The sequence below is a fragment of the Stegodyphus dumicola genome, chromosome 1 (assembly GCF_044657685.1).
Source record: "Stegodyphus dumicola isolate Sdum_Otavi_A_Nest chromosome 1, ASM4465768v1".
Classification (NCBI taxonomy): Eukaryota; Metazoa; Arthropoda; class Arachnida; order Araneae; family Eresidae; genus Stegodyphus; species Stegodyphus dumicola.
This window is the reverse complement of record NC_140768.1, coordinates 154341892-154353900: the sequence shown is the minus strand read 5'-3', so window position 1 is coordinate 154353900 and position 12009 is coordinate 154341892. Positions and strand designations below refer to the sequence as shown.

The 12009-nt window shown below is 37.9% G+C and overlaps 1 protein-coding gene across 5 annotated transcripts in view; it reads left to right on the top strand.

Moving 5' to 3' along the window:
* LOC118200338 (protein Obscurin-like) overlaps positions 1-12009 on the top strand; it is a 500451-nt gene that overhangs the window by 318770 nt on the left and 169672 nt on the right. For all 5 annotated transcript variants that reach the window (XM_085822284.1, XM_085822292.1, XM_085822266.1 and 2 more), the window contains 2 exons: positions 5602-5719; positions 7013-7185. In XM_085822284.1, coding sequence (XP_085678410.1) covers positions 5602-5719; positions 7013-7185 — 291 coding nt within the window. The remainder of the gene's footprint in view (positions 1-5601; positions 5720-7012; positions 7186-12009) is intronic.

Here is a 12009-nt window from a genome sequence, read left to right as displayed (position 1 = left end):
AACAAGAACTTTTATTAGAATTGGAACGTTTAAAATTAAACCTGGCAGCTGCTAGCTCAAACCCTATCTATGCCGCCTTTGCTTCAAATGCAGCTATTGGAACAAATATTCAACACCTAATCCCTAAATTTACAGGAACTTCTGACATTGCAACCTACCTGAAAATTTTTGAAAGACAATGTGAGAAAGTTAATATAAAACAAATAGATTACATCACTCATCTCCTACCTCTTCTGCCTATAGACATTTCGCAAATTATTTTAAGAGAACCAAAAGACAAATTAGAAGATTATTCTTACATCAAGAAGATTCTGCTACAAAAATTCAAATTAAATGCTGAATCATTTCGAATTAAACTTACTACACACCAAAAACACCCTGGGTCCTTATGGAAAGATTTTGCTTACGAATTAAACAATTATCTCGAAGAGTGGCTTCATAGTCTCGATGCTACAGACTTTGAATCACTCAAAGACTTGGTCCTGACGGATCAGCTTAAAAGAAGAGTTAGTAGTGACGTTAAGGAGCATTTTATTGATACTTGGGGGAAAATAAAGAGTTCATCTGAATTAGTACAGAAATTGGATGATTATGAAGCTGTACGTGTTAAAAATACGAACTATAAAACTGAACTTCCTGGCAGGCGGAACTATTCTTACAAACCGACTAATCCATCCAAACACAAAGTAGAAAATCGAACATGTGACATACAGGGAACTCATAAAACCTTTTCAAATCGTGTTCAGCAACAAACAGAGGAAAAGCGACCTCCTTTAACATGCTATGGGTGCGGAAAAACTGGTTTTTATCAAGTCTAAATGTCCAGTTTGTAACCCCCCAAAGACTTCAAATTCATCAAATTTTGGCACTATCCAAATCCGATCCTGTTTATCTTCCACTCGGACTGCTGTATTTCCAATTAGTATTGGTGATGTTTCCGGTACAGCTTTCGCCGACAATGGTGCTAGTCACTCAATTGCAAGTGAATCCCTCTATCATATTCTGCAAAAACAAGATGCAGTATTTGAAAAGACAACACTACAGGTGTCTTTCGCTGATGGTTTGGTATCTAAAAAAGAGGTACTTCGCACCGAACAAATCATTCTTCTCGAAGGCAGAGAGTTAAAAACTCCGCTCCTTGTGTTGCCTGATGCCAAAAATAACTCGACTCTGTTAGGAACTGACTTTCTTCAAAAAGCTAAAATTGTTTTAAATCTTGCTGAAAATAAGTGGAACTTTTCTGATGAACCTCGAAGAAAATATAGCTTCGTGAAACCTCATCAATCCCAAGCACTGGAAGAAACCCCAGTTGTAGTAAACAACTGCCGACTACGAGAAAATGAAGGACAGCAATTAACTACAGCCCAACGGCTTGCAACTGATGCATTGCTTAACAAATATCACACTGTCTTCAAAGTAGGGGGAGAAACCACTAATCTAAAGCCATCTAGCTTACTTCAAATTCCAGTCTATGCTCAACGTTTTGAAACCTTGTCAATTGATCTTTTTGGTCCCCTTCCTGAAACATTGTCTGGTGAAAAATGGATTTTTATTGTGCAGGACTGTGCTACGAAGTGGACAGAACTATTTGCTTTAAAGGAAGCCACGGCCAGAGAATGTGCCACTATTTTTTTGGAGGATGTTGCCCTTCGATTTGGGTTACCCAGGAAAATAATAAGTGATAATGGTACCCAGTTTACTAGTGCTTTTATGCAACAACTATGCTATATCTTGAACATTGATCAAAGTCTTACTCCTGTCTATCACCCACAATCTAACCCAGTTGAAAGGAAGAATAGAGATCTGAAACCACGTTTAGCAATACTTGTTGGTAACGACCATCAGTCATGGAAGGATAAACTGCCATTAATAAGGTTTGCTTTGAATACAGCCAAATGTGATTCAACTGGACATTCTGCTTCTTTTCTTCAATTTGCACGCACGAGAGTTACGAACCTTAGATGATGTAAAGCATGATATAAAAGCCGTAATTGAGAACGATAATTTTGTTCCCGAAATTACTCCATATTTGAAACGTTTTACAAGAAATGTACAACAGGTACGAGAAAGAGTCGAAATGCATCAAGATAAGCAGAAACGATATGCTGACAAAAAACGAAGAGAAACACCGAAATTCGTTCCTGGAGATAAACGTTTGGGTCACCCTCCACCCAATCAGCAAAGGTTCACTGAAGAAAACTGCTAAATTCATGCCCAAGAGAGATGGTCCTTATGTGATAGTGACTACAAGATCTCCAACCACTTATGATATTGCCGATCCTCATGAACCAGACAAAATTCTCGGCAAGTATCATGTTTCAGCCTTGAAACCATATTAAGATCGAAATAAGCAAAACTCAGCTCGTGTAATTCCAGTGGTTCCCTTAAAGAAAAGAGGACGCCCGAAACGTGTAATACCATCCGAATCTGCACCTGTTGCACAAGTTGCTGGTGACGCAAAATCTACTCCTCGTCAAACTGGAGCCCGTCCATCTGATTCTCCGCCCGCTGCAAAAGTAGACAAATGTCAGTTCCTGACTTCTTGCCGAGACGTCTACGAAGTCAGAGGGGGAGGATGTAACAGACCTATTTAAGTGTAATTGAACTATTTTATTCACGCCATGAACTCATGAACTGTAACCGAACTATTTTATTTAAACGCCATCTCGTGGCGATATGAAAAAACGTCAGTCGAACTGCAGCCGCCATGATGTTAGTTTACTATGTCTCTGTTATTCAACTGTTTGATGTTCCATTTGGTATATGTTTCATTTTTATGTATATTTCTTTATTTGTAACCGTTCCTGTGTGATCTGTTAATAAATCCTTTTAAAGCTAGCCGGCATTAGTGTCTATTGAGGAACGGCTACATCACATAACAGACCTATTTAAGTGTAATTGAACTATTTTATTCACGTCATGAACTGTAACCGAACTATTTTATTTAAACGCCATCTCGTGGCGATATGAAAAAACGTCAGTCGACCTCCAGCCGCCATGATGATAGTTTACTATGTTATTCAAATGTTTGATGGTCCATTTGGTATATGTTTCATTTTTATGTATATTTCTTTTGTTTGTAACCGTTCCTGTGTGCTCTGTTAATAAATCCTTTTAAAGCTACCCGGCATTAGTGTTTATTGAGGAACGGCTACATCACATTGGCGCCCAACTAAATTTGAATCCAAAATGGCGCATTGAAATGTTTAGAATTTCTAAGAAAATAGGAGAAGGAGTCACAGACCCTCGAAATCGATTGAGTGTTTCATTATACCTACGCTAAATACAAGGTTGTTTTTTTACGATTTTGATTGTCACATTAGCGTGTTTCTCTTCTAGTCTAACCCGTTTTGTTCAGTTAAATAGCTTTTTTATCTTTCCTCGTTTCTCATTCCTGACAGAGTAAGATTTCAGTTTCCCGCGTTATGCAAAGTATGGTAAAATGATACTAAAGCTGGAGTCTGAGTCACTTCAGATGGAGCGTGTCCTGCCTTTCGGTCACGCTGTTTCGCTGATATTTAAGCTTGCTATTTTACGGCCGTGCATACTGATTGCTTGTTTACTTACGTCGGTGGTAGGACTAAGAGCCAACTATGCGTTAACTCTCTGTGCAGCGTCTGCTGATTATTTAGTTTTAATTTGATAATCTTATTTTGAGTTGCAGCCAGACATATTGGCTTAGACTGTAAGCACAAGGGGTGCCGACTGTAAATCCTCCTGGTACTTACGCATTAACGCCACCGCAGCTGCAGATTTGGCGGTTTTTAAGTGCCGCCAATCTACACCTAAAATTTTTGCGACAAATTATAAATTAAAACACTTTATTTAAAATTAAAACACTTTCAAAAATCAAAGCACTTTATTTAAAATTAAAGTAGTCAATCGGGTTTCGGTGGATAATGGGCCGATATAGAGTTTAGCACAGATTCAAAACAGTCTCTATTTTCTTTGGCCTGATGCTGTCGCCATACGAACTCTGCTAAATAAATTTTAAATGACGTCTCGCTGTCCCACTATGTCTCTTATTCCTCCATTCGGCACTGCCTCACATTCTCTCAGCTGTTTGTGTATGAACTCCTGTATCAGGATCAATAAAATTGTATTTAACAATAACAGGAACAACAACAGTATTGCTCTTTATTGGCGCATCAGCTCAACTTCTGCTGCGGTGGCGTTAAAACGTAAGTACAGTGGCGTTAATACGTAAGTACCATCCTCCTAAAGCTGAATAAAAGGGCCTTTTTACCCTTCTTATGGTGTTGTCGTTGGTCTCATGGTGTCATCTTAGCGAATAGTCGCTTCACGGTTCAAGTAAAGAAGTTTTACCCTTTGACTACGAACTTTAAAAAAATTACCCCGTTTTCTATCCAAGTGAACAAAATGTATCGTAAATAAGGTAAATTTAGCATTGGGGATTTTTTTTTGCAAACAGGTTTTAAGCCAAAGGCTGGGACACATATGTCCCAGTCGTAGTTAATGGTGGGATACATATATGCCCCACATGTAGCGATCGAGTTACTACAAGCACACCTATTATTTTGAAAAACTTAATTATATGAAATAGATTTTACATCGTATAGCATTTCTGTGCATATCATTAAAGCATTCCTGTGCGTAACGCAGCATTATACGTTGGGAAACTCAGCACCGCGGCGTCTTGATTTTCCAACTGTTGGAAGATGATCCCCAACATTCAGGTGATTCGAAGTACGTTTTAACAGAGAAGTAATTTTTAAACTTTTAGTGGGACATACGTATATGTCCCGTTATTAGTCAAAGGGTTAAATTTAATTTAGCTAAAATTTTACAATAGGATTATTAGGTTAAGACTCTATAAAAATAAAACTTCACGACACTAACAATATTGTACTTATTAGCGTTAAAAAACTTGTAAATTACTTGTGTGAAAAGTATTTTAAATGCCAGTCATTTTATAAATGATAGAATATTACACACTCTATGAATATCACTGAATAATAGTGAAGGAGAAAAACCAACCTTAATTTTTTTTCTAATTCATTTCTTAACCAATCCCCCATCGTAAGTTCAAAATGACGTCAAATATTCAAAATTTTGAAACGAAATATTTCGGGATACTGGAGTTAAACGTTTTGTGTTTTATTTTCATAATGAGTTTACAATTTTCGTAAACATAAAGGGAGCGAAAGACAATATGAAATGTTAAGTTTCGGAATTTTTGATAAAGCATGAGTTTTTCTTCATTTAATATTTTCGGAATTGAAGTCTGCTATCTACAGTGACAAAAATAAAGTTCGTATTAGGGCTTTTGTGGACTCACGTCTTAAAATAGTTTTGCATAACGCCTTGTTTTGTATGAAATATTGGTTTTCTTACTTAATAATGAGCTTGTTTGGCCTGTATCCTGTTGTTTTAATTTATGTTTTTCTCAGTCTGAAGGTAATCTTTGTATTCTTTAAAGGTTATTCTATTCTATCCCCAATGTCTTTTTTGCGATTTTTATTCTTTTTGTGTCAAATCAAATTTGTTATTAGAAACCTACTTCGTTGTTCTTTTACCGATTTATTACTCTATTTTTATTATTATTCAACGAATGTTAACAAATTTGCATTCCGTTTTTAGTTCGACCCAAAAGTGCAAAACCTTTCGTCGAACAATTACATGACTTAGAAGTTATTATTGGTAGTCCCATTCTTCTAGAAGCTAAAGTGACTGGAAATCCCAAGCCAACTGTTGTTTGGTAAGTCATAAGTTCTTGAAAACTATTCACCTGTAAATTTACAAACTTGTAGAAGGGTTTTGTTTACCATGCTAAATAGATATTTACTGTAAGAGAAAAACATTTTCAGCGTTATGGAACAAAAACCATTACCATAGTTGCAGACAATTATCATAGTAGCCTAAAAAATATGAACATTTTTTCATGCCATTCGTTTATGAGAACGTTTGAATTTATCTTGATGAAAATCCATTTAACTGGATTGGCCGATCAACAGATGACAAAAAGAGACTGAAACATTATCCTTCAAGAATTATAAATTCTAGATCCTGCGATTTAACATTGCGGGATCTTTCAAAGACAGAATTTTCGTTCTTTGGTATGAGCCACGTGACAAGAAACTCACACATAGAATATGGAAACATATAATTCAGACAAATGATCTACTTTGGCTATATCGTGAATCATTTAGCATAAATTTAACCTTGAAAGTTATACATCTCTTTCATTATAAAAATGGTGAGTTATATAAAACTTAGTATTGATAAACGAAGTTAACTCGTACCCATAAATGTCGAGATAATTCTTAATAATATTATAGAGTTCCTCGCTTTTATTCTGTCAAATTAAGTGTCCAGGAATCTAGTGAACTGCTAACCGAATAATCGCTTAACTCCAAGAATAGAAAGATAAACTTAAGAAGGGTTAATTACAAAAAATTGACAATAATCGTGTTCAAAGAAGGTATTCGAAATTACGATCCCGGACCGTGATGCAGACCTTACATCTCCGGGACATGGAAGATGTGCATCACACATGGAAGTTGCATGACGCACTGTTTCTGCATCACGGTCCAGAGTCCTAATTTCGGATACCTTCTTTGATGACGATAGTTGTCTTTGTTTTTAGTTCTTGGTTTCTGCTGCCTTAAGCATAATAAACATGTTTTTTCACCCTGATCGTGTCCTTCATTTCTTGTGCTTTGTGTCGTCACTACCACACCAGGAAAGCATTTCCGACCCCGCATTGTTATATGATTTTCCATCGTCTAGGTGTACTCTATCTCTCCTGAAATTTGTAACCGATTTGCTGAAACTCTCTGTGCATTTGTATGGATGATAATGTGTGTTGCTTATGTGCGATCATATTCTTCTTGCGAGTGTTTTAGTCATTGATATTTTTTTTGTGTTTCTAATAATTCGAGCTGGAATAATGGAAAAAAGGTTATAATGAATTAAAATCATTTTGCTTAAAAATATCACAAAGCCTTCTGTATGCCATATAATGTTTCATTGATTTATTAATCGGTTTCAGGGATAGAAATGGTACAAAATTGGAATCCGGGGAGCATATCAAACTGTCAGAAGGTGAAAACAAGGCCATTTTTAGCATCGAAGCAGCAAAGGCTGAAGATGCCGGTGAATATAAACTAACAGCCACTAACGATGAAGGGGAAGATAACTCATCGGCATTAATCAAAGTGTCTGGTAAGTAATCCTGACTAACTCTTCCGGAAAAACTTATGAGAAACTAACAGCGTTAAATAAAACCTTGACTAAGACGCGAGATCTTTCAGTGGATAAATTAGGAGTTTTAAATTTCTACTGGAAACAATCTAAGAATTCAGAGTTAGTGTGGAACAGTGTGGAGGAATTTATCACCGTGAATTTTTATGTGTGCGTGTGTAAAAGGAAGTATCAAAATGTTATACCAGAAAAAATGGCATTTATACAGCGTAGGTACTGTGCCTGCAATTAAGTGTAACTTGTGGCAAATCCCTGAATAGACGTGTAAACAACTTACCGTTATGCCTAAGATGAAACAGAACTTAAGAAGCGTATAAAAGATCCTTTTATTCAGATCTCAAAATAATTTAATAGAAAGCGCATCTTGTGCTTACAGACCAGCCATTTATGGCGTAATCCCAAATGATAGAAATTCAAATTAAAACCAAGTCGTAAATTAGCCAGAGGCTACGCAGAAATGATAAAGGCGCAAGTTGGCTCAATATATCGTCAATACCTATATCGTCGTGACAATCACTATTCGAAAAAGTAAAATCAGCGGCGAAAAACGTAACGCTATCTTAGAAATTCAACTATCAACGTGGTCTTCAGCAGGCGGAACACGCTCTAATTAACGTTTTGTAACAGAAGTGACAAAATTCACGAATCGACGGAGTTCACGGAGAGTCACGTGAGCAGTCATCCACCCGAGTGCAGGCTGAAGGCTGCAAAATCATCGCTTAATTTTGCAGTTCATCGCACTTTGCAAATTCAAAAATAGTATATTCAAAGTACTTAGGTAGTACTTAGGTGGGGAAGTCCTGGGTTTCGCAAATTAGGAATGCAGCAAAACGTCAAAGGAATCTATCCTTTTCATTTAGTATTTCGTAGTGGTTAGGTTTGGTTTAGTTTATTATGGCAAAGCATACTGGGGATATCTGCCTAAGGGAAGGGATGTCTTCGTAGAGGACTTTCTAAGTTTTGTGTTCACAGAGTTTTGAATTTACAGACAGAATTGTGCGCTATGGAAGAGTTTTCCATGTGTAATCCGTAGGAACTTTTGCAGGAGGTGAATTTTTAGATCATCGTGCAGAAGTTTGTTACGGACTGAAAAGTTAGCATTAGTAATGATGCGTAGAAATCTGTTTTTTACTACCTGGAATTTATTAATATGTGAAGCGGTAGCAGCAGCCCACGCAGAGGATGCGAAAGTGATGATTAGTCTTCTAGTAGAGAAACAGATAAGTCTCTCCTTTGAGAGCTCTAGCTTGGATTATTTCTTAATAATGAGGAGTACATATTTCATTAATTTGAGAGCTTTGCTTCTCATGTGCTCGACGTGACTAATATATATAAGAGTCACGTCTTGCCATTTATAATGACACAAACATATTTAGCCTGAGAATCAATAAGCACTGGTTCCTTGAATAGGTGTAAGTTGTCTTTGATGCGCATATTCGTTTCTTTTTCCGTCTGAAGAGTAGAAGTTGGAATTTCTGTGCATTAATTGGGATTTTCGAAAATTTACGCCATTGCTCGATAGAAGGGATGTTATTTTGTAACTTTTTGATGCCATAATCTACATTAGCTGTGCTGTGAAGGCAGTATCATCAGCGTAGCAAGCAAGGATTGAGTTGTTGTTTAGATATACAGGGGTTGGACAAAAATATGGAAACACTTTTAAAAAAACATGTTTCTTTGCTTAATATGGTGTAGGAAACCCGTTGGCATCCAAAACAGCTTGCAGTCTTCTCGGAATGGATAAATATAGTTCCTGTATGTTTGCCAAGGGAATATTATACCATTCTTCCTGCAAAACGGTGGCAAGTTCAGATAACGATGTTGGCGGTGGATAACGAGAACGCACTTTCCGTTCCAATGTAGACCACAAAGGTTCGATAATATTCAGGTCTGGTGACTGTGGTGGCCAGGGGAGATGGGAAAACTCATCCTCGTGCTCAGAAAACCAGTCCTGGACAATGTGAGCTGTGTGAACAGGGGCTTTGTCGTCTTGGAAGACACCATCACCATCGGGGAACAAAGTTTGTACCATGGGATGAACTTGATCGGCCAATATGTTCACATAATTCTTGGCAGTCATGTGCCCTGACACAGTTATCATGGGGCTAGCAGAGAACCACGATATGGCTGCCCAAACCATAACAGAACCCCCGCCATGTTTCACTCTTGGCAACAAGAAGTCTATTATAGGCTTGAGATGGCGTTCTCCAGACGTAAACTCGGCCAGAAGTGGGAAACAATGTGAAAGAAGACTCGTCAGACCATATTACTCGCTTCCACTGCTCTATAGTCCAGGCTTTATGACTTAAATACCACCTTTTCCTGTTACGGGCATTAGCATCACTGATGAGTGGCTTCTCAATTGCAGCACGGCCAGCAATTCCCTATTTATGAAGCTCCCTTCTAATTGTTTTGGTACTCACAGGGTTCGGTAACACAACATTCATTTCAGCAGTAACTTTTGCAGCTGTGGTCTTCTTATTTTTCGTTACAATTGCCCTTAATGATCGTCTGTCACGATCACTCAGGACACACTTTCGTCCGCGCTGTGATTTAGCAGATGATGTTTTTCCGCTTTTCAAATATGCTGAATAAATCTTCGATACAGTACCTCTTGAAACACTAAACACCTCGTCTACCTTGCTTACGGAAGCACCTACCATACGTGCTCCAACAATTTGCCCACGTTCGAAGTCTGTTAACTCTGACATAATGCAGTGACAACCTCACATAACAGTATTCCGACAACAACTGAACTGTTTAGCACATTTACGAAGTTGTATAGGTGGCGTCAGTAGTCAAAAATGCCAGCGCCACCTACATATTTCATTAAAATCAATCTTTCTTTTCAAACATGCATTTCACAAGGTGTTTCCATATTTTTGTCCATCCACTGTATTTTCGGGAAGTCAGCCACACAGAAGAGGTAAAGCACTGGAGCATACGACTGAGCAATAACTGAGCCCTGGAGCACACGACTTTGTATATTCGTAGGAGTAGATAAAACATCATCCACAGAAGCCTTGAAATTCCTATTAATGATGAAAGATAAATTCAGCAGAATACGTTCTCGTTCAAACTCCACATCGATGAGCTTTGAAATGAATCCTTCATACTAGAAGCGGTCGAAAGCTTTTGCCACGTTCAGCGTGAGTATAGAAACTTTTAAATTGGAGTGAATAGAAAATCCGGCAAATTCAGTTAAACGGACAACGGTTGAAAGATGCTCCCTAAATCCAAATTTTTCAGGAAGCAGTTAAGATTCTGTTTCATTCGATTAAGTATGATCCTTTCAAAGACCTTACCTAAACCAGGCAGAAGGCTGATCGGTCTATATCTATCAAGCTAAGAGTGTTCTGTTTTTCCTGGGTTTGATATCAGGGTAATCTTTGCTTCCTTCCTTTGCTTCGGAAAATAAGAGTTTGGCTGAGCAGGCGTTTACGATGAGGACGATTGTTCAGATTTTTTATGGCATCATTTGGTATTCTATTAACTCCTGAGGCCTTTTCTCTCCTGAGTCTTTTCATAATTTCAGATACCTTAGAGTGGTTAGATTGATCAGGCTCCATGCACACTGGGAGTTAAACCAATCGCGAACTCGGAAGAGCGTCATGAGTTCGAAGTTAGCGTCTACTGGCGGGAATTGGTCGTGAATTGTGATTCTAGGCAAAAATATCCTCTTTTCCTTGATTGGACATGGCAAATTGATTTCTGAAGTGCGGGGGAAGTTGCTTGCGGAAGAGGTTTTCAAATTATTAACTAAAGTCCAAAAGAAACCGTCAGAAGATTTAGATTTTACATTTTAAATCGCCAAAGATCCTCTTTTTGGAGTTTAACAGGCTGTTTTATCTCATTGTTAAGCACGGTCACTTTGTGTTTGAGCGCTGGGTCCTGGGCTAAGATGATAATTTTTCCGACGGCGATTACGAAGCCGCATATTTTAGGGGAACCTGTAGATTTTGTCTTTATTGATAATAATTTTGCTGAGCTTTGAAATGCCATCCTGGATTTTGAAAGTAAGGTAAGGATCAGCAGATGCTATTCCATTCATAGTATTATGTTTATGGAAATTTAAAGTGTAGTCCTTCGTTAAATTTTCGAACAACACCCAGTCTGTGAGTTTTCAAGAGTTGCAAGCAGAAGGCTTAGGTCCTTAAAGGATTGTGATGACAGGGAGGCGTTCTGTAGTCATTTCCTGCATAAACTCAAGAGCAAAAAGTACAGTAGTGGTAGACAGAGCTATATCCAAGACATCCGAATGCTTCAGTCTGTCCGGTATGTGAGCATATTCATCCAAGGTTTGTGAGTATATATCACCACAGGATGATTAGGGATATATTCATGTGAGAGTTTGCTGTTAACGTTACAGTTTCTAGAGCTCCATGCTAAGTTCCTTAGCTTAGATCCCCATCAGCAAAAGTTTAAGTGGGAGTAAAGAGTTCAAAATGCTCTTACTTAGATTAATGTGCGGACTATTGTAAAATGCAGAGAAATAAACATCCGTATACATGGAAAGAGAGATGCAAGTTCATGTCACAAGTTCACAATTAAAATCCGTGCTTTGCTGGACAATGCAGAATTGGTAATTTCATTTAACATAAATCATGATGCAACCTTCGTGGTGGCTGGTGCGATCACAGCGAAAAGTGAGATAGTTCGGGATATTAAGACGATTGCAGGACTGAGCATGAGTTTTAGTAATGATGCCGATGTCTGTATATTCGTCAGTGAAAACGGGATGCATCTCGTGCTTCTGCTGTCGGGATCCTTGACATTCCAAAATAT